We start from the raw sequence: 24,000 nt of genomic DNA on the forward strand, positions 1-24,000 counted from the left end.
TCTGGTTCTCCACATCTCAGACCCGCAAAGCAGCATAGAAGGAATCATGAAGTTTCTGAGAGAGTTTGGAGCCTTCTCCGGCTACTAACTCAACCTGAACAAGAGTGAACCCGAGAGGGGGAGCGGCAGAATTGGAGGGACTACCATTTAAACTAGCCCAAAATAAATTCCGATACTTGGGGATTCAGATTGCCCATGACTTGACACGGATACTGGCGGGGAGGGTACAGATGATCAAGATGAACGGACTACCCAAGTCCTTCTTCCAGTTCAGGTCCATATCGATCTATATCTTCAAGGCCTTTTTCAAATTGATAGACAAGATGTTCATGGTGTATATTTGTGTCGGGGCAGTAGGGGGAAAGAAAGAAAGATTCCAAGAATCCCCAAAACGTCCTACAAAGAAGAAACATGGGGGGGCCCATGTCTGCATGTTTTCCCCTCGTCTGCGTGGGTTTCCTCCGGGTGCTCCGTTTTCCTCCCACAAGTCCCGAAAGACGTGTTTGATAGGTGAATTAGACATTCTGAATTCTCCCTCTGTGTATCGGAACAGGTGCAGGAGTGTGGCGACTAGGGGGCTAACAGTGTAACTTCATTGCAGTGTTAATGTAAGCCTACTTGTGACAAGAATAAAGATTATATTATAAAAGATTTTTAAAAGCAACCATGGATTGTTTTACGTTTTGAGAAAACAAAATTAATTACCCTTTCGATTTTGTACTTGACCGCGGCCTATATTCATAGGATTCATCTTCTGTTCCATTCTGCCGCCTATACCAATCAAACAAGGTGCGAAGTAGAGAGGGAAGGCAGTGTTCTGCTACTGAGCTCATAGAGCTAATCACCTACAAAACAAAAACAGGACACAAATAAACCAACTTTTAGAGAAGAAAACATCCAAAAGGTTTACGCGCATGAAACAATAAAATGTACCATTCTTATCTCAAGCGCAATCGTGGCCATTGCCTTGAACCCCCACCCAACATGAGTCTGCAGTAGTTTTTATGCACTGATTTTTTGAAGATTTTTAAATGAATGCTGAGGCTGGCACCCAGCAATTCTCACAGCTGACTTTGTCGTACGAGCATTTCTCGTAAGATCAGGATATTATCAATAATCACCATCATGTTGCACAGTGAAATTAATTATGTACAAATCACTGTGGCAATTCAGAGATATATTGCTCAATAAATACCCTTATTTCCTATCCCTAACAAATGAAAGGCTTGGTAGATCACTTTGGAGGATAGTTAAGTGCCAACCATGTTGTCATTGGACTGGAATAATGTTGGCCGCATGGGATAAGGACTGCAGCGGTCCTTTTTTAATGACATTGCTGAACCAGATGGCTTTCCTCCAGGTGCTTTGGTTTCCTCCCACAGTACAAAAATGTGCAGGTTAGCTGAATTGGCCATGGCAAAACAAAATTACCCCTTTGTGTTCAAAGATGTATGCAGGTTAAGTGGTGTTAAGGAAGATAGGGAGAAGGAGTGAGTCTAGGCAGGATGCACTTTCAGAGGGTCAGTGCAGACAGGATGACCCAAATGGTCTCTTTCTACACTGTTGGGATTCTAGGAACTTAACACATAGCCCATTAACAAATGCTCATTTCTGTATTACTTCATCCAATTTAATTTACTGTTCTTACCTTGGAATGCCAATTTACACCAGTGCAGCAGTCTTTTCTGCAAACTTTTTTCAAAGGCACAGGAGTTTAAAGTATACCATTTCAATACAATCACAGAGAATCACCCAAGACCATAAGTCAGAGGAGCAGAATTAGGCCAGTCAGCCTATCAAGTCTGCTCCACCATTCAATCGTGGCTGATATGTTTCTCATCCCCATTCTCCTGCCTACTCCCCATAACCCCGAATCCCCTTATTAATCAATAACCTATCTATCTCTGTCTTAAAGACACCCAATGACTTAAGGGAAGGCCATTTGGCCCATCGTGTCTGCACTGGCTCTCCAAACGAGCATCATGACTTAAAAAATTTTTTTTTTTTTAATTCTCCTCCTTTTTCACGTTTTCTCCCACATTTACACCCATCAACAATAAACAATACTCAACAGGATATGTCAGTCCCCATAATAACAACGATCCCATACGCCCACCAACCCCCAAACCTCAACCCGCATGTTTACATAAACAAATGACAAAAAGGAATCAGGGATTACCCGTAATCACCCTTAATCTACACGGCTCTCCAACCCCCCCCCCCCCAACCAACGCCATCCAGCCTCTAAGAGAGTACCGTACATGACACCCCAAAGTTGTACCCCCCCCCCCCCAAAAGGTCTCCAGCTCCTCCCGTCCACTGCCTCTTGTAAAACTCCTCCTCCCAACCTCGGTTCCCTCCCCCCAACTTTCCACCCCGGCTAGACCACTCGGACCCTGTTCTGTCAGGCTCCGATGGCCGCAGCCCCTCCCCCACCTCACTCCCGTTCATTGGCCGGCTTAAACCAGCCAGCGTGGAGGCCCCCGCCCGGGTCCCTTTCCCCCTTGCCCGGCCCTAGGAAAGCCCAAAGATCCCCTTTTAGCACACAAAACCCGCATATCCACCTACAGCCCAAAGAGCCTTCCTTTCGAGTGAAAGTCCCGTCCCTTCCCTTGTCCAAATATATGCAACATTGGCTCCTTTAGCCTCTACACCCGCGCGCAATGATACAAAAAAAAGAAGAAAATACAGTCATGAGGTTACATCGGCACATGACCATTCCTCAATTTGTCAGTTCTGCCACAGTCCTTCTGCCTTCGCAAACCCCTCCGCTGCTTCCGCCGTTCCAAAATAAAAATCCCTGAGCTTGTAAGTCACCCTCAGCTTCGCTGGATATACAATGCCGCACTGCACCTTGCCAATGTACAGTGCCCTCTTCACCCGGTTGAAGGCGGCCCGCCTCCTCATCAGCTCCACCGTAAAGTCCTGGTATACACATATACCAGCTCCAGCCCACTGCACCACCCGCTTTCTGCTTGGCCCAGCTGAAGACCTTCTCCTTCACACTGTACCTACGGAAACACAGAGTCACTGCCCTTGGCGGCTCACTCGCCTTTGGTACAGGCCTCCACGACCGATGAGCCCGATCCAGTTCATATCGGATGGCGTCCTCCCCCTCCCCCAGTAGTTTTGCCAGCATCGTGGCAAAATACTCAGTCGGCTTCGGTCCTTCAACTCCTTCGGGCAGCCCCACGACCCTCAAATTCTGTCGCCTGGATCTGTTTTCCAGATCTTCCCTTTTTCCTTGCAGATTCTTGTTCGTGTCCACCACCTTCCGCATCTCCTTCCCCATCGAGGCAAGTTGATCACCGTGCTGCAATACCGTCTCCTCCACTTCCTTCAGCGCCTCCCCTTGCTCTCGCACCTCCGCCACTGCGCTCGCCACCGCCGTCTTCACCGGGGAAACCGCCTCCTCCACCAGCACATTCAAAACCTCCCTCATCTCCTTCCTCACCATCTCCATACATTTCTCAATCTGCGCCAACTGCTTTTGGAATTCCGCAGCCATCACCTTAGTTAGTTCTTCAGCCGTAAGCACTGCGGCCTCCCCTGGTGCTCCAGCCTCCATTTTCTTTGTTGACCCCGCGGTGACCTTTCCCCTCTCCAACGGACTTTCAGCCGCTTTTTTCCCGGCCGTTTTTTTGGTGTTTTTCGACATCCTTCTTCTCCTTGCGCCATCTCCCGACTTTTACTGCCGTCGCTGGCCCTAGGACCGGGCATTACTCCCTGAAAATGCCGTTCCCGAACGGGAGCCCTCCAATGTGCGGCTGCCTTCCGCCCGCCGTCACCGGAAGTCTCCGAGCATCATGACTTAGTGCACCTTTTCCCCAGACCTTTGCACATTGTTTCTATTCAAGTAATCATCCAATGCCCTCTAGAATACCTTGATTGAAAGTGTCTCCACCACACCACCCAGGCAGTGCATTCCAGACCAGAACCACTTGTATAAAAAGTTTTTTCTCATTTGCTTCCTTTGCAAATCACTTTAAATCTGTGCCCTTTTGTTCTCGATTCTTTTATGAGCAGGAACAGCTTCTCCCTGTATACCCTGTCCAGTCCCCTCATGATTTTGAACATCTCTGTCAAATCTCCTCTTAGTCTTCTTCTCTCCAGGGAGAACAGACCCAACTCTCCAATCTATCCTTATAACTGAAGTTTCTCATCCCTGGAACCATTCTTGTAGATCTCTTCTGCCCTCATCCAATGTGTTCACATCCTTCCAATAGTGTGGTTCTCAGAACTGTACACAATATTCCAACTGAGGGTCTAATTAATGTCCTGATAACATTCAGCATAAGCTCATTGCTCTTGTAATCTATGCCCCTATTAATAAAGCCTAGAATGGTACATGCTTTATTTTTAAGTATTATATTCAAGGTATTCTCATTTAATATACACAGCACACAATACAACAATCTTTATACTACTTTCCTAAAACCACAGTCCCTCCCCCGTTCACCATAAACTCCACTTGCCCCATTTCTTAGCAAAAATACAATAACACAAATGGAAAAGAAAAGTAATTGAAAAAACACAACAATAACACCCCCTTCCCCATCTGATGTTTAGTAGTCCTTAAAGAAGGAGATAAACAGTTTCCACCTCAAGTAGTACCCCTCCTCTGACCCCCTAATGGCAAGCTTCATTTTCTCCAAATGCAGGAATTCCCCCAAACCACTCACCCACCCACCCCCGTCTCAGGCAGCTCTGGAACTCACAACACTAACAAGATCTTCCTCCAGGCTATCAGGGAGGCAAAGGCCAAGAGGTCAGCCACCTTCCCCACCTGCACTCCCGGATCCTCCAAAACCCCAAATATCACCACCCACGAGCTCAGAGCTCCCGTAGGCTCCCAAAACTGAACGGGTTTCGGGCAGCACGGTGGCGCAGTGGGTTAGCCCTGCAGCATCACGGCGCCGAGGTCCCAGGTTCGATCCCGGCTCTGGGTCACTGTCTGTGTGGAGTTTGCACATTCTCCCTGTGTTTGCGTGGGTTTCGCCCCCACAACCCAAAGATGTGCAGTGTATGTGCATTGGCCACGCTAAATTGCCCCTTAAAAAAAAAACTGCACGGATTTCAGGCAAGACTAAGACATAAGAGTGTGGTTTGCCAGCTCCCTTGAACATCGCCCACATCTATCCTCCACATCCCGGAAAAAACGATTCATACTCAACTTTGTTATGTGCACCCTATGTCCCACCTTAAATTGAATTAAACGCAATATCGCACACCAAGAGGTCAAATGTATCCTCCGCAGGGCCTCATTCCACACACACCCATCAAATCTCCCACGCAGCTCCACCTCCTCTTTATCTCCTCCAATGAGGCTTTTCCCCTTTCCATTTACTGCCCGTAAATATCAGAGAGCTTGCCCTCCCCATCTCATCCTCGGACACAATCTTTTCTTTTTTAAATAATTTTTATTGACGTTTTCACAAACTATTAACAACAAAATAAAAAAAGAAACCCAATAGAATTCAATACAGAACAAAATAAAACAACCCCCGTGCCCCCCTCCCCCTATACATAAATAATAAATTAACACCCCGAATTAACACATAGCAAACATATTCACCCCCTCAGATCCCCCAGTGTAAACAAACAAAAATAAAATAGAACCCCACCCCCCTCCCCCCCGGGTTGCTGCTGCTGCTGACCATTGTCTACCGTTCTGCCAGGAAGTCCAAGAATGGTTGCCACCGCCTGAAAAACCCTTGCACCGATCCCCTTAAGGCAAATTTCACCCTCCAATTTAATAAACCCCGCCATATCGTTGATTCAGGATTCCACTCTTGGGGGCCTCGCATTCTTCCACTGAAGAAGAATCCTTCGCCGGGCTACCAGGGACGCAAAGGCCAGAATACCGGCCTCTTTCGCCTCCTGCACTCCCGGCTCCCCTGCAACTCCAAATATTGCGAGCCCCCAGCCCGGTTTCACCCTGGATCCTACCACCCTCGACACCATCCTTGCTACGCCCTTCCAAAACTCCTCCAGCGCTGGGCATGCCCAGAACATATGGGTGTGGTTTGCTGGGCTCCTTGAGCACCTAACACACCTGTCCTCACCCCCAAAAAACCAGATCATCCTTGTTCTGGTCATGTGTGCCCTGTGCAGCACCTTAAACTGTATGAGGCTGAGCCTCGCGCACGATGAGGAAGAGTTCACCCTCCCAAGAGCATCTGCCCACGTCCCTTCCTCTATTTCCTCCCCCAACTTACCCTTCAACTCCACCACCGAGGCCTCCTCCTCCTCCTGCATCACCTGGTAAGTTGACGAGATCTTCCCCTCTCCAACCCCCCCCCAGAGCACCCTGTCCTGCACCGTGCATGGCAGCAGCAGCAGGAATTCCACCACTTGCAGCCTGGCAAACGCCCTTGCCTGTAGATACCTAAAGGTGTTCCCCGGGGGGAGCCCATACTTCTCCTCCAGCTCACCCAGGCTCGCGAACTTCCCATCCACAAACAGGTCCCCCAACCTTCGTATCCCTGCACTGTACCACCCCGAAAACCCTCCATCTATTCTCCCTGGGACAAACCGGTGGTTCCCCCGTATTGGGGTCCACACCGAGGCCCCCACTTCCCCCCTCTGCCGCCTCCACTGCCCCCAGATTTTGAGGGTAGGCGCCACCACCGGGCTCGTGGTGTACCTCATTGGAGGGAGCGGCAGCGGCGCCGTTGCCAGCGCTTCCAGACTCGTACTCTCACAAGACGCTGTCTCCAGCCTCTCCCATGCAGCCCCCTCCCCCTCCATCGCCCACTTGCGCACCATCGCCACATTGGCGGCCCAGTAGTACCCACAGAGGTTGGGAAGTGCCAGCCCCCCCCCCCCCCCCCCCATCCCTACTCCACTCCAGGAACACCCTTCTCACCCTCGGAGTCCCTCGCGCCCACACAAACCCCGTTATGCTCCTGTTGTCCCGCCTAAAGAAGGCCTTCAGGATAAGAATGGGGAGGCACTGGAACAGGAACAAAAACGTTGGGAGCACCGTCATCTTAACTGACTGCGCCCTACCCGTCAGGGACAGCGGCAATGCGTCCCACCGCTTTGACCCGGCGATGTCCCGGGCACTGATCTCCTTGATCCTTGATCCCCTTCGTGGATCACCTGCGGCACACAATCCTCAATTCTCGTGGCTAAGACCTTCGCCAGCACCTTGGCATCTACGTTTAACAACAAAATCGGCCTGTAAGACCCACACTGCAGGGGATCCTTGTCCTGCTTCAGGATCAAGGAGCTCCGTGCCCGGGACATCGTCGGGGGCAAAGCATCCTCATTGAAGGTCCTAACTAGCAACGGGCCCAACAGGTTCACATATTTTTTGTAGAATTCGACCGGGAAACCATCCGGCCCCGGTGCCTTCCCCGCCTGCATGCTCCCTATCCCTTAGGCCAGCTCCTTCAGCCCAATCGGGGCCCCTAATCCCGCCACCAGTCCCTCCTCCACCTTCGGGAACCTCAATTGGTCCAGAAAGCGGCCCATCCCTCCCTCCTCCAGTGGGGGCTCGGACTGATACAGTTCCTCATAAAAGTCCCTGAAGACCCCATTGATGCCAACCCCACTCCCTCCCCTGTCCTTAACTCCCCCGATCTCCCTAGCTGCGTCCCGCTTCCAAAGCTGATGCGCCAGCATCTGACTTGCCTTTTCCCCATATTCATAAATTGCCCCCTGGGCCTTCCTCCACTGCGCCTCTGCCTTCCAGGTGGTCAACAGGTCGAATTCGGCCTGGAGGCTACGCCTCTCCCTCAACAGTCCCTCCTCAGGCACCTCCACATACCTCCCGTCTACCCTCACCATCTCCCCCCACCAGCCTCTCCCTCTGCTCTCTCCTCTCCTTGTGGGCCCTAATGGAGATCAGCTCTCCCCTAACCACCGCCTTCAGCGCCTCCCAGACCATCCCCACTCGGACCTCCCCGTTATCATTGGCCTCCAGGTATCTCTCTATGCTTCCTCGGACCCGCTCACTCATCTCCTCGTCCGCCAACAGCCCCACATCCAAGCGCCACAACGGGCGCTGGTCCCTCTCCTCCCCCAGCTCTAGGTCTACCCAATGCATGGCGTGATCCGAAATGGCTATCGCCGAGTACTCGGTATCCTCTACTCTCGCTATCAGCGCCCTGCTCATAATAAAAAAGTCGATCCGAAAATAGGCCTTATGAACATGCAAGAGGAATGAAAATTCCCTAGCCGCCGGCCTTGCAAATCTCCAAGGGTCCACCCCTCCCATCTGTTCCATAAACCCCCTCAGCACTTTAGCCGCCGCTGGCTTCCTACCCGTCCTAGACCTGCAGCGGTCCAGTTCCGGATCCAGCACCATGTTAAAGTGTCCCCCCCACCCCATTATCAGGCGACCCACTTCCAAGTCCGGGATCCGACCCAACGTGCGCCGCATGAAACTCGCATCGTCCCAGTTTGGGGCGTACACGTTGACCAGCACCACCCTCTCCCCTTGCAGCTTACCACTTACCATTACGTACCTGCCGCCATTGTCTGCCACAATGCTCGACGCCTCGAACGACACCCTCCTTCCCACCAAGATCGCCACCCCACGATTTTTGGCATCCAGCCCCGAATGAAACACCTGACCTACCCACCCCTTCCTCAATCTTACCTGGTCTGCCACCTTCAGACGTGTCTCCTGGAGCATGACCACATCCGCTTTCAGCCCCTTCAGGTGCGCGAACACCCAGGCCCGCTTAACCAGCCCGTCCAGTCCCCTTACGTTCCAGGTTATCAGCCGGATCAGGGGGCTACCCTCCCCCTCCGACTAGCCATAACCTCTCCTCGGCCAGCCATGCGCCCGCATCCCACGTCCTGCCCGGTCACCACGGCGGCAGACCCCCGTCGCAACCCCCTCTCCTCGCTCCAGCTCCCCCTTGACCATACCAGCAGCAACCCAGTCTCCCCACCCACCCCCCCCAAGCTAGGACCCCTCCCAGCTGCTTTGTTCCCCCCATTGCACTCCCGCAAGTCAGCTGACTCCGGCCACTCCCGCCACTCCCTCAACTCCTCCCATTGTGGGAATCCTCTCCTCCTCCATTACCCACCAGCAGGGTCTCCGCCTCCCCCTTCCACCCCAAGCACGGGAAACAACCCTCGCTTCCCCGCCCCCTCCAGCCTTCAGTGCGGGAAAAAGCCCGCGCTTTTCACCTGCCCGGCCCCGCCACCTCTAACGCAGCTCCTTTTACAGGCCCAGTCCCCTCATCCCCGACTCGGGTCTCACCCTCCCCCGCGGGGCCCCATCCCCCCTACCGGCCATCCACCCCTACTCCATTTACTTGCCCCATTCCAAGAGCCCACCCGACAGACCCAACCAAAACAGTGCCCAACCCACCCTAACCACCCACACCGAATCAAAAAGAAACAAGAGCAAAGAACCCCCCCTCAAAACCAACAGCAATCCCCCACCACCCATCCCGACCCTCAGTTTGTGTCCAGCTTCTTTGCCTGAACAAAGGCCCACGCCTCCTCCAGGGACTCAAAATAATGGTGCCGATCCTTGTAGGTGACCCACAGTCATGCCGGCTGCAGCATGCCAAACTTCATCCCCTTCCTGTACAGCACCGCCTTCGCCCGGTTGTACCCAGCCCTCTTCTTCGCCACCTCCGCGCTCCAGTCCTGATATATTCGAACCTCTGCGTTCTCCCACCTGCTGCTCCTCTCTTTCTTGGCCCATCTGAGCACGCACTCCCGATCAGCGAACCGATGAAACCTCACCAGCACCGCCCACGGCGGCTCGTTAGCCTTGGGCCTCCTCGCCAGCACTCTACGGGCCCCTTCCAGCTACAGGAGTCCCTGGAAGTACCCCGCTCCCATCAGCGAGTCTAACATGGTGACCGCATAGACCCCCATGTCCGACCCCTCCAGGAGGCCCAGGATCCGCAGATTCTTCCGCCTCGACCGATTCTCCATCTCCTCGAACCGTTCCTGCCATTTCTTGTGGAGCGCCTCGTGCGCCTCCACCTTTACCGCAAGGCCCAAGGTCTCGTCGGACCTCACGGATCACCACCCCCTGGGCCATCTGGGCTCCAGCAGCTTATCGATAGCTCCAGCAGGTCCGCTTTGAGCTCCCTGAAGCAACGCTGGATAACCTGCTGCTGCTCCTGCGCCCACTGCATCCACGCTGCCTGGTCCCCGCCCGCCGCCATCTTGCTCTTCTTCCCTCGCACTTTCTTTGGGTTCACCGCCACTTTTTTTAGTCGTCCCGCTCCTGGTCCAAGCTATACACTATCGGGGGAATGTTGCAATCTTCTTCCCACACCGGGAAATGTCGAAATAAACCAGCTCTCCCAACTCTGCAAACTTGCCATACACGAACAGATCGCTAAACCTCTCTATCCTCTCCCGCTCCCACGCCCTGTACGTTGAAGCGTATCCTGCTGAGACAAATCTAAGATTACTCCAGATCGGTGCCCAAAGCGGAATTCCCTCGTGTTAAAATGTTGCCTCAACTTATTCCATATCCTTCGTGAGGCAACCGCCACCTGTCCCGTGGAGTACATTGCCAGCGAGAACAGAATAGACACCATCACCAATGCCCTCAAATTTACCCCCTGCACGAAGCCTCAGCCATCCACCCCACACCGACCCTTCCTCCACAACCCACTTCCGAACCTCCTCCACGTTCACTGCCCAGTAATAATTCAGCAAATTTGGCAATGCCAAACCTCCCATCCACCAGTCCCCTCCAAGAATACCCTCCTAATCAGAGGTACTCTACCCGCCCATATAAAAGTCCCAAATCATCATGTTTACCCTCCCAAAAAAAGATTTGGGCAAGAAGATCGGGAGATTCAAAATGATAAACCAAAACTTAGGGAGAACCATCATCTTCATGTCTGGACCCGTCCCGCCAATGATAGCGGAATAACATCCCACCTCTTAAAATCCTCCTTCACCATATCCACCAAATTAGCCAAATTTAATTTATGCAACTGAGCCCAACTATGCGCCAGCTGTATTCCCAGATACCAAAAACCCGACTTAATCAACCGAAACAGCAACTTCTCCAATTCCTCCCCTGCATCTGGGCATTAACCTGGAACATCTCGTTCTTTCCCACATTGAGCTTATACCCCCAAAATTAACTAAATTTCATCAGTGTTCTCTTAATCCTATCTATACTAGAAACCGGGCCTGTAATATATAGCAGCAGATCATCTGCATACAAGGACACTCGATGCTCCACCCCATCCCCCTCCCTATTCCTCTCCACTCCGTTAAAGCCAATGGCTCAATCACCAATGCAAAAAGTAATGGAGACAGTGGACGTTCCTGTCTTGTTCCCCAGTGCAAACATAAATACTCTGAACATGTAGTGTTCATGCGCACACTAGCCCTAGGGGCCATGTACAACATTCTAATCCAGCCAACAAACCTCGGTCCACGAATCAGTCCTCAGGCAGGAGCCACCTTATGTGCGACTACCCACTCCATAGCTGCCACTGGAAGTCCCATAATATGCTTTATTAACTGCCCATCCCATCTTGCCCTTCCAACTTCAATGATCAATCCAGCCAGGTCCCTCTGATCCTGCAATCCGTAAGAATTTTACCCCTTACTTTATAGTGTCTCTCTACATTCTACTTACAGCAAGAGGTCATAGGCATAGAGCGACAATGAGGTAGCAGTGCTAACCACTGTGCCACCTTGCCGCAAATTCACATTAATGTCAAACCTATTTGATTGTCACCAGTAATGTGAATCATGATTGCAGTTTATTTCCTTTCCTAAACAAATTAAATCAGTTGGTGCATTTTAACGATTTTATATTCATTGTTACCGTCATTGTTGACAGCTTTTTAACTTTTCATCTTCTAAATAATTGCTACCGTCTCACAACCAGCAGGCTACACAAACATTTCCATCCTGGAGGCCAGCACATCAATGCAGCGGTATTTCTAACAACATAAGCCAAGTGGATGATCCATCTTGGCCTCTTCTGGAGATCACAGCCATCAATCTACAGACAATTTGATTCTCCCCATGTGTTGTCAAGAAATGGTAGAAGACACTGGATACAACAAAGGCTATGGCCCACGACAACAATCTGGAAATAGTACTGTAGTAGTCATGCCATTAGCCAAGCCAAACCAATGCAGCCAACAATACAGACATCTGCCTGACCTTGTGGAAAATTGCCCATGGTTATACCCTGTCCACAAAAGGAGAAAAATCCAACTACCAGCCCGTTAGCCCAACTCTCGTCCATCAGCAAAATGATGGATGGTGACGTTTGGCAGTGTTATCAAGCAGTACTTATTCAACAATAACGTGCTCACTGACACTCAGTTTGAATTCTACCAGAGCCCTCAGCTCCAGGCCTCGACAAACATCGACAAAAAAGCAGAATTCCAAAGGTGAGGTGACAGCAACTGCCCTCGACATTTAATGCCGAAAATGAACAAGTGGGGCATCAAGGAGCTACAGTAAAATTGTTGGAGTTCAATCATCTCAACTCCAGGTCATTGCTGCCTAAGTAGGCGTGTATTTGTTGTAATTGGTTAACTGTTCTCACATTATGCACAATGTAAACCTAACTGATAGTCGTGATTGGACATCGATAACTCATAACATATGATTAGTATATGCTAATTTCTTGTAATCAAATCTGAAGTATAACTGTCTGCACAATCCGTGAATCAGGCTCTCTGGTGTGTCACTAGTTGGCGCACCGGGGCCAGGCTATAGCTCGAAATAAAGGCCTTGTTTGAAATAAGAATCTTCATCTGGTTTTCTCAAGAGTGAGAGTGAAGTGCATTATAGCCAAATGGCAGTATTTTTTTCTCCCTATCAAAGACGTGAACAAAATTCAGGCTTGAGCTGATAAGTGGCACACAGATGCCAGGCAATGACCATCTCCAACAAAAGAGCATCTACCCTTTCTGCTTAGTCTTCAATGTCATCATCATCATCGCTGATTCCTCCAACATCAACATCCTGGGTCTTACCATTTACCAGAAACTGAATTGGACCAGCTATATAAATACTGTGCTACAACGCAAGGTCAGAGGCTGGGAATTCTGCAGTGAGTAACTCACCGTCTATTTTCAGAAGACACTTGATAAGGTGCTACAGCAAAGGTTATTGTGGAAAACAAAATGGTGTTGGGGGCAACATACTGCCATGGATAGAAGATTGGCTAGCTAACAGGAAACAAAGTTGGCATAAATGGATCATTTTGAGGTTGGCAAGATGGAACGAGTTGTGCACTACAAGGATCAGCACTGGGGCCTCAACTTCTCACAATTTATAAAAATGACTTGGATGAAGGGACCAACAATATGGTTGTTAAATTTGGTGATGACACAAAGATAGGTAGGAAAGTAAGTTGTGAAGAGGACATAAGGAGGCAACAAATGGATATAAATAGGTTGAGTAGGCAAAGATCTGGAAAATGGAGTATAGTGTGGGAAATTGTCAATTTTGGCAAGAAGATTAAAAAGTATATTATCTAAATGGTGAGAGATTGCAGAGCTCTGAGATGCAGAGGAATCTGGGTGTCATAGTGCATGAATCGCAAAATGTTAGTTTGCAGTACAGCAAGTAATTAGGAAAGCTAATAGAATACTATTGTTCATTGCAAAGGGAGTGGAATACAATATTGGGAGGTTATACTTCAGTTATACAGGTCATTGGCGAGACCACATCTGGAATTCTGTGTTCAGTATTGGTCTCCTTATTAAAAGGATGTAAATGCATTAGAAGCAGTTGAGAATAGGTTTACTAGACTTGAATGGCTGGGTTGTCATATGAGGAAGGATTGGACAGGCGAGGTTTGTATCCGCCTGAGTTAAGAGTAAGAGGCATCTTGATTGAAACATACAGGATCCTGAGGGGTCTTGACAGGGTGCATGTGGAGAGGATGATTCCTCTTGTCGGAGAATCTAGAACTAGGGGTCACTGTTTAAATGTCGTCCATTTAAAACGGAGATGAGGCAGAACTTTTTCACTCTGAGGGTCTTGAGTCTTTAGAACTCTCTTTCTGACAAGGTTATTGAAATAGTCTTTGAATACTTTTAAGTCAGAGCTGGAGAGGTGGTGCCCAATGTTACGTTGTTTCTGAGATACCCTCAGAAATAGAATAAACAAAATCCATGCTGTTCAGTTTGTCGGCTCCAAAATCTGCAAGGAGCATCAAGTGTTTGATTATAGGATAAAACAGTCAAGGATGAGTTTCAACTCGATCTTATCTGAGCCAGTCATGCATTACTCAAATATAGCCTCTTTTCTAGAAATTGCATATATTAATATTTAATGGAGCAATCTTTAAATGGACGGATTGTATAATACCTTTTCTCATACTCCATTTTCTTTCATTTTGGCTATTTTACACTGTCAAGCTTCTTAATTTTTAACTTGATGACGCGATTCACCAAATACTTCCTGGAGAAAGTTTTCAAGTTTGCTCAAATAGAAACAACAAGGTCTAGATAGTTGTGACAATAAAGATTATTATTATAGAATGTCATGCCCGAGTGTTGGGTAGAGGCAGGAACGTGCAGGGTTATGGGAAACGGCAGGGGAATAGCACAAGGTAAATTGCGCTGAAGTGAATGGCCTCATCTGTGGTTCTGTAAGTGCAGTGCTCAGTTTACAATTGCACACTTCACTTCAGTAAGGCCCCGGGATCACTCGCCTCCAATATTGTGTTAATTGGTCTCAGTTGAGATAAAGGCCATGATGAATGGATTCAAAATTCCTGTAATACAAAGGGGTGCAAGAATAAGTCAGTTAAGACTCCTGTTCCTGACCACCATCCCAGTGATTTCACATGTGCAAACGAGGCCAAATGATGTTTCCCACCCAACACTGACACTTTGAATCATAAAAGGCTATCGCACAAAAAAATCAGGTCATTTAGCCCATCAAGTCTGGGAGACAGATATACACAAACCAAAACACAAGAGCACATTTGAATTCAAATACCTACTCAAAACAACGTTAGTTGTACTGTGGCTTTAAAGACGCGAGTACATGCTGGCACTCTCCCTTCCCACTCCATGTCAGTTAATGCTGGCACTCGCTTTCTTACCTCACCATGCTGCATCATTCCAGATACTGCCGTATCCCTTCAATACAATCTGTTTCTTCTCACTCTTCAAAATATGTCAGTCCTACGCACAAAAGGATTTCACTGGACCTCACTCTAATTAACCTCACTCCTAATGCTAAATTCAGCAACACTGTCATTTATATATTGTAGAAAGGGTTTTATGATCCCTGAGAATACCCATTCACAGTGTACAGAGCCCATAATTTCTGCCATTAAGCTTTCAAAGTAACATTGAGAGGAAAGGGACGAGGGCCAGTCTGGGGACTTGGGTTCGATTCCTGGCTTGGGTCACTGACTTTGTGGAGTCTGCATGTTTGTGGTAATAATAATAATCTTTATTTTTATCACAAGTAGGCTTACATTAACACTGTAATGAAGTTACTGTGAAAATCCCCTAGTCGCCACACTCCGGCGCCTGTTCGGGTACACTGTGGGAGAATTCAGAATGCCCAATTCACCCAACAAGCACGTCTTTCGGGACTTGTGGGAGGAATCCAGAGCACCCGGAGGAAACACACGCAGACACGGGGAAAACGTGCAGACTCCGCACAGACAGTGACCCAAGTCGGGAATCGAACCTGGGACCCTGGAACTGTGAAACAACTGTGCTAATCACTGAAGCAAGATCAAGAGAAGATGAACCTTCTTTGTCAGCAAATCATAACATGTTCACTGGTCAAGGTAAAATGCTGTCAGTTGCCATATATGAAGGCAGCTTGTGGTAGGAATCAAGACACCAAAACACACACTGCTTGATGCATATGAGAAATCAAAATGACTGAATAGAAAAATGGATTATAATACTTGTTATTTTGAAGCAATATTCAGATATTCCAGTAATACTTCCTATACAATAGCGATGACCCCATCAACTTCCTTACAAAGTTAAGATACGATCGTACTAAGAGCGAGAAAATCAATCATGTTAAAAGAGGAAAAATCCATTTTGGACAATACAAATTAGATACCAAAATTTTGCATTTTCAGAAGTATCAGAATAAATTATAAAGTATACATGATAAACATACTAGATCATAACAGAAATTGTTGCTTTGGGAGTATGAATATTCATTCCCTTGGTGTGACAAAGACAATATTATATCTGTTTTCTTACCTGATCAAACTGCAAATCTTCACCTCTTTGCAATGATCTGGATAATGGTTTCTCCTAAAATATAAATAATAAGAAAATAAAATTGTGACAACACTGTGGCTTTCATATAATAAAAATAATTATCCATCAAGTAGTACTTGAGGCTTTCGACCTTAAACTACAAAAGGAGGGTCATCCCATTTGGTTCAATATCAGCAGGTCGCACAAAAAAGTATCATTCAGACAGTACTAAGAAAGTTAGAACTCTGGCAACTGTCACTGTAACGAGAGACCAAATCTACATAATACTATCTAGGAAGAGAGAAACAGAGTTAAGGTTTCAGGTCAATGACCTTTCATCAGAAATGGGAAAAAATAGAAATTTAATTGGTTTTAGTGGGCAGAGAAGGTGGAAAAAAGGACATTTAATCTTTCCCGTTTTCCACCCTATTACAGTCCTTCCCTTTTGTCCTTTTCCCACCATTTTTCCCTTACACCTGCTTAAAATCCATTACATACTGTTTCCACTTTAATGAAAGGTCATCAATCTGAAAGATGGTTTCTCTCCCAGAGATGCTGCCCGATTCACTGGTATTTCCACAACTTTCTGCTTATATTTCAAATTTTATACTTATGCGACTGTCAGCATTTGTACAATATAAGTGTTAAACATGAAGTCAATTTTAGATCATCTTCTTTTTAGCACTTTGCTGTTGTGCCTTCCAAGTCTGTGGAAAAATTGCTCAACAGATTTCAGCCAAGAACTTGGAGTGAGGAGACGATTGACTGCATCTCGGCATAGATAGGCTGGCAACATAGACAGACGAGGGGCAGATTGAATTCAACTCCGAAAAGTGTGAGGTGAATGATTTTTGCAGAAGATGTAAAGACAGGCAATAAATAATAACTTAATAACACAGTTATAAAGATTGTGCAGGTACAGAGGGTCCTGGAGGTTCATCGGCATAGGTCTTTGAAGGTGACAGAACATACGGAGAAATTAGCTAGGAAAGAAAAGAAATGCTTTAGGAATAGAGACATTGAGTACAAAAGCAGGGAAATTATACTGAGCCTTTATAAAGCTCTGTTTATGGCACCACTTCAAGCCACCAGATTTTAGTAACAATGTGAAGATCCAAAGCGAGGTTGGAGAAGCTGTAGTTGTCCTCCTTGGAGCAAAGATGATTGGGAATTTTGATAGACGTGTACAAGATTATGACATATTTGGATAGGAAAATAAATGCTTTTCCCATTCAGGAATGGTACAAGGACAAGAAGGACGCAGATCAGAGGATTTGAGCAAGAGAAGCAGGGGGATGTGAGGAAGAACTTTTTTTTAATGCAGTGAATGGTAATGACTCTAACACTGCCTCGACCGGGGTGGCAGAGGTGAAGGCGGTGACTTATTTAAAAAGGAAATTGGACAGGCATTTGCAAGAAATAAACTTGCAGGGCTATATGGATAGAACAGGAGAATTGGACAGAATGGGTTGTTCTCGAGAGTCGGCATGGACTTAATGGGCCAAACGACTTCCTTTTGTGTTGTACTGACGCAAATGTTTAGCAGAAACAGAGTGGAGGCAAACAAAAAAATATGGATTTGTCAGTGCTTTCAACGTAGCACAGTCTGAAAAAGTTATACAATTTTATGCTCAGCATTTTTACATTCTGATTGAGGGCATTTGCGAATTTTAAATCTGAGAAGTAAGCTGGACACGTCAGACATAATTAGTAGATGATTGTTATCTGCCTTTCTTCCAGGATAACACAAATGTTTATGATAATCTGTTTTCTGAAGCTTTGTGTAGGAAGTTAAATAACTTGGTCATGTAGTGGGGTAAGTGTGGAAAACTTGGAATATACTCATCGTGACCACCTGCAGATTCAATAGCCTGGTCATAGGATTGGCAAAATATGAATTAGACCGTCAGGAATGACTGATATTACTGCTGGAACAACCCATGAAGATGACTTTGATGGAAGTAGGGCCAATTGCTGATCGACGCTGTTGCCTTTTCTTTCACTCTGTCTTTTCTGTGGCTCTGTTCCAATTATGGCAATCAGTGAGTTTGCCTTTCTTTCTATGTTATCTATGTCCGAATGCTTAGAGTCGCCAGGTATCGAATGATACCACCACAAGTTTCAACCGGCTATCGATCAAAGAGCCAAACACCAGTTATTTAGTTCAAGGTCAAGGGTACTTTATTTACACACAATTAGTCATGCAACATAAACACTACTAGTTAACTACACCTATCAACTAAGACAACCTGTACTTAACTTCGAGCACCCGGCTTAGGTCAGAAAACAGTGGCCGCTGTTCAATTCTGGATCTCTCGGGTTCGAAGGAGTAACTGTTGCTCAGCTGGACTCATCCGTCTGGTAGCGGGCGTTGAACTTGGACTCGCTTCTGGTGTTGCTGCAATTGGCGATGGCCGTGACCGGGGTACCAAGGCCAAGAGGGCGTCAAGAGAGAGCTAACATATGGCGAACTCTTCTTCTTATACTCGGGAGGGGTTTTGCGCTCTTGTGGGCGGTCCTTCGATTTGGGCCTTACTAATTGGGTGATCCCTGATCATTCCGTTCGATTCCTTAGCCAATAAGTGGGCGGGAATCTGGATGACTGGGCATGTCCCAAGCGGTCACTGACCCCGTTGTTTGCGTTTCCCTTGAACAGGGAGTAGCGCCAAAATGTCCGGCTTCTTGAGTACCAGTCCTTTGTTTTGGGGAAGGTGGGCCATCAAATGCTAATCGGCCCCATTAAGATGCTAATTGGACGGAGTTTCGATACCGTCTGGATTACTTGCTTACGAATATGCATTTCAGGCTCTGAGCCTGCCTGAGTTTTGGCTTGTCCATTTTACCAGCCAGGCTTTGCGAGTTTCTCTGTACCTAGTTGGAAGTGGCCATCCCAGATGGCTACACTCCGTCCTCTTGATCCTCAACGCGAAGCATGAAGGATCACAATACTGGGTCTTCTTTGTTCTCTGAAATGCCGGGTACCCTTAACCAAGGACAGGTTCTACTCTATACTCTGTCCTATGGGTCCAAAACATTTACCTCATTTTCCCTAAACAACACATGTCTAAGAATTTCTAGGGAGTCATTTAACATTCATTAAAAGGGGAACCTCTATCTGTCTCTAACTAGACTACACTCATGCTGCTATTTAACAATCAAAGAACTTATCTTACAATACAAAACAAATCTGATAGCAGCATCACATTTCTTCCTATCACTAACATTCACATACAGAGAAGTAACTTTATTAACAAAACAACAACCGCAGAATTTATTAAGGAGAAAGGTTCAGAAGGAGTGTGGGATTTGCTGGAGTCCGAGGAAGGAGGCTCTAAATGTGTATACTGGAGGGCGGGAGGCTCTCCTTCTTCATTTTCGCAATCTAATTGTCTGAGTGACACTGTACAATATGGCTATAGGGGGTGTTTAGCACAGGGCTAAATCGCTGGCTTTGAAAGCAGACCAAGGCAGGCCAGCAGCATGGTTCGATTCCAGTAACAGCCTCCCCGAACAGGCGCCGGAATGTGGCGACTAGGGGTTTTTCACAGTAACTTCATTATTGAAGCCTACTTGTGACAATAAGCGATTTCCATTTCATTTGATTAAGGCTTCCACTGTGTAGGACAGTGAATACCACTTGACAAGGTTCTCACACCATGTGGGACTATCGGTGGCTGGGTGTGTGTGTGGTGTAGTGTCCGGGCTGGGGGTGTTGTGTTGAGTGGTCGTGTTCAGGGCCTGTGTGGTGAGGGGGATAGAGGTGGGTAACACGTGCAACTGGACTGTTCCAGCGACAATCCTGATGCCGATCATCAGGGTCGTCTTCATCTTATTCGGGCTTTCCTTCGCCGTCGAGTATCTTGGTATCTTCCTAGGGGAACAAGCATAGTATCTGTTATAATCGTGTTGTTTAACATCTCGTATGTCTGTCTGTTTCTCCTTAACGTCAATTTCCCATTATAATCGTCACCATTTGTGACTCCCTCATTTTTTTTTTTTTTAAACAATCATTTGCGGAGACAAGACATCCGAAAAAAATTCTGTGTCACAGTGCGAGCACTCTCGCAGCCTGTGGTCGATGGGCTGAGTGGGCGGACAATTTCTCCGTCCTCTGCAAACTTGTTTTTCCAACCAAGTGTTTCTGACATGTAAATAGCATATGGGGGATAGCAACCGAAGGGTTGCTGGAAAGGGCAAAAGTTGTGGCAAAATGTATTCTTTAAACCACAGGACTAGAAAAGAACTGCAAAAGAGTTTTGAAAGCAAGTATCCGAATGGGGTGGTGCGTATGATCCGCGGCAGGGCAAAAATGGGTGGGATCCCCGGGTAGGGCGGTGATCAGTGCCGTTGCTCCACTACCCGAGCTTGGCTGACCAAATGTATCGAGGGTCCCCAGGCAAGGCAGGGATAAGTGCCGTTACTCCACTGTCTGAGTGACCTTCCAAAAGCGGTAAGAATTTGTAACTATATGGGCTCCAGACAAACGTGTTTCACTAACTGCCATGTGGCATCGGAAGAGTAATTATGACTGCATCAAGAAATTTGGTGTGAGACCAAACAAATAAACTGTATCAAGAAAGTGTCCGTGAGGCTGACACACAAAATCGTACAAGAGAGAATGTACAACATTTAAAACAAACTAAACATAGAAGTGGGCAGGTTCGATCAGAGTACAGGACACCGTAAATCTCAATCGGTTCCTGACTCTCATCATCTGGACACCTCAAGATTCCATTTCAAAAAGATTCACGAAGGGGTTACCATGGTGGGAGTCAGACTCGGAGTTGTCACCATCTCCTGGGTGCCAAACTCGTTCATGGAGTATGCGTGCTAACGCGGCGTGTGCCGATGCGGTGCCAGTGCTTCATGTTCCGTAGGGAGGTTGCAAGGGGGCCGTCACTATCGTCGGGTCAGATTCCGGTGTGGGTAAATAAATTGTTTCAGAGAGGCTGAGCGTATTGTGGTCGGGGTCTCTGGGCCTGTAGTGCCTGGGTCCTGGTTTGTGGGATCTTCGTTCAGGTCTCTCAGGGGCTTCAGTAGTGCTGTCGCTGTCAGCCGAATCAAGCGTCAGGGTGAAATTTGATTCTGGGGGCGTGGTCAAGGTTGTGTCTGTGGACGTGCTGCCGCTGCTGGGGGGGGGGGGGGACCTTGGGTTCTCAATGGGCGGGTCCGCATTGTCTGCCATCGCCAATGAGAGGTGGTGCGAGTGGCTGCACTGCGTTCCATAAACCTTAAGCTGATTTACATGGAACCATCCAGATTTTCCGTTTGGATACGTGATTTTATAAACTGAGGGGCTTACTTTGTCCGAGATTAAATAGGGTCCTGCAAATTTAGGGGAGAGGAATGAGCTCGGGTTGTCTAAGGTGATCATTACTTTCTGTCCAACTGTATACTCTGTCGTATGTACTGCTTTATTAAAGCAGGCCTTACTCTGCTTTAGTTTAGCACCTAGTCGAACAGCTGCAGCGAGCTGTGCTGCTTTAATATTCTCTACCATGTGCTGGACTGCTTTCTCATGGGGCAGGGCGGTGACTGCGGGGCTGGCCAAATCAAGTCCGAATAAGTATTCGGTACCCTTCATGGATTGTCTGGTCATGAGGGTATGGGGGTATATCCTGTTGAGCTCGACATGTTCCTAATAAACATCAGTGCGAATGGGAGCACTGTGTCCCATGTTGTCTTGTGCTGCTGTATCATTTTTCTAAGTGTGGCCTTTAGTGTCCGATTCATGCGCTCCAAATGCCGCTGGACTGCGGGTGATAGACAATGTGGAACTTTTGCCTGATACCAAATATCGTTATCACATTTTTCATGACCCTTCCCGTAAAGTGGGAACCTTGGTCTGACTCAATACTGCGGGGGAGTTCCCATCTCGTAAAAATTTGCTCTGTTAAGATCTTCGCCGTGGGCTTGGCTGTGTTTGTTCTCGAGGGAAACACTTCGGCTCATTTCGTAAATGTGTATCACCACTAACACATACTTGTATCCATTTCTGCAGGGCGGGAGGGGACCAATATAATCCAAATTGAAGATTTGTCCACGGGCCATTTACACGGCGGGTGTGGCGTAGCTGGGCTTTTTTGCATACCTATCGGGGTTGTTTTGAGCACAAATTAAACAGTTTTCGACGGAATGGGACACGTCGGTTTTCAAATCAGGCCACCAGCAGAGGGGTCTGAGGTGGGCACGGGTGGATTCAATCCCTTGGTGTCCATGTCAGTCATAGAACTTACAAATTATCTCATTCCTGTCCTGGGTGGGGACTACATGAATTCCATCTTTTAAAACGATTCCCTCATGGACCGTCAAAGAATTCTGTCATGTGAGGGTACCTTTAAGACATGTTTAAGCAATGTACCTTTAAGAAAACAGTGATGTAATCAAGTGGGTGGAGCTCAGCTCAGTTCAGCCATTTTGAAGTTTCAGTTTTAAAAAGTGCCTGGCTGGTTTTGCTGAGAGCAGCTTCAAAGTGCCTGGCTTTTTTGCAGTGAACTGATTAAAAGGAGAAAGCCAGTTTGAGACAGCAGCATGAGAAGTTCTGGTTTGCTGTGAGTTGCTTGGAGGGAGAAAGCTAGTTGGAAAAAGCAGATTGTGTGTGTCTGTGTTTTTCCAGAGAGCTGGAGGAAGAAAGCAAGGTGCTGGAGCTGAAGTCAACCACGCTAATATATCTCTGCCGTTCTACAGAAAATATATAGATCCTTTAACCTGATGTGATACTGTTTAAAGGTGTTAAGTCTCTTGGAAGTTTGAAGGAACATTTTAAGGAGTTATTTACTGTTGCAATATTTTCTGAGTTATCTTTGAAGTAAGAGGTGTTAAGAGATCCAATGTTTATTTAAGACGTTAAGTTGAGTTCATGGAATAAACAGTGTTTTGTGTTTAAAAACCCACGTGTCCATAATTGTAATCCCACACCTTGGGAAAAAGCAACAAATCCATTAAAGGGAGAGGTTGGTTGAACTCCATGATACATTTTGGGGTTCTGAAAACGCCTCGCCCATCACAATTCCTAAACTTTTCATAGGGAGCTGGGAAGTTCCCTTTTTAAAATGTCTTTTAACGCTTTGTCTTCTTTCTGTGCCTGAGCTAGGTCTTGGATGTTGGTCTGTGGGACCTGAACTGCGTGTACTGGGGCACTCTCGGGGGGTTGCCAAAAGTGGCCATGTCATGAGCCTGTCTTCGCTAGGGCGCCAGCTTTCACATTACCGGGTGGGGAGGAACGATGGTGACTTCGTACTTTGACGATGCCATATTTCCTGCCTTTAGCTGTCTGAAGGATATGTTTGAGCAGTGGGTCTGATGGTAGAGGTTTTCCGTCGGCAGAAATAAATCCTCTCGATTCCCTCAGGGGTAGGAATTCCGTTAGGCTGTTGCAGACGTACAAACTGTCCGAATATATGTCTGCAGGGTTCGGGGATGAATCGGGGTGCTGGACAATGTAAGCAATGGCCGCTAACTCGGCTGCGTGCGAACCTAAGTGTCCAGGCAACTTTAAAGCTATCTCTTCTAAAGCACGTCCCTGCGCGTCCTCAACATAAATACCACAGCCTGTTATCCTTTTTCCCTCAAGGACTGTGGAGGAGCTATCTACGTAAATTCTCAGTGCTTTGTCTGTGGGCTGGGGTCCGATACCTGTCTTTCTTGGTACCGACTTGGGAACAAAGGGGCCTGTGCTGTGCGTTGGGGCTATGATCTCGCACTCATGTGGGGTTCCTGCATAATGCAAATTATCGGCCAGAAACGTGTGCGTTTTTGTCCGTTTTACAGTGATGTTGCATCCCTGTAGTAGTAGGGTCCATCGCGCTGCTCGAATTTGGCTTACTGTGCCGTC

The 24,000-nt window shown here is 47.6% G+C and overlaps 1 protein-coding gene across 4 annotated transcripts in view; it reads right to left on the reverse strand.

Moving 5' to 3' along the window:
* Positions 1-24,000, reverse strand: part of fryl (furry homolog, like) — a 683,156-nt gene that overhangs the window by 414,993 nt on the left and 244,163 nt on the right. For all 4 annotated transcript variants that reach the window (XM_072496733.1, XM_072496730.1, XM_072496731.1 and 1 more), the window contains 2 exons: positions 16,167-16,220; positions 706-845 (listed from right to left, as the gene is read on the reverse strand). In XM_072496733.1, coding sequence (XP_072352834.1) covers positions 706-845; positions 16,167-16,220 — 194 coding nt within the window. The remainder of the gene's footprint in view (positions 1-705; positions 846-16,166; positions 16,221-24,000) is intronic.

Source organism: Scyliorhinus torazame, chromosome 3 (genome assembly GCF_047496885.1).
Source record: "Scyliorhinus torazame isolate Kashiwa2021f chromosome 3, sScyTor2.1, whole genome shotgun sequence".
Taxonomy (NCBI): Eukaryota; Metazoa; Chordata; class Chondrichthyes; order Carcharhiniformes; family Scyliorhinidae; genus Scyliorhinus; species Scyliorhinus torazame.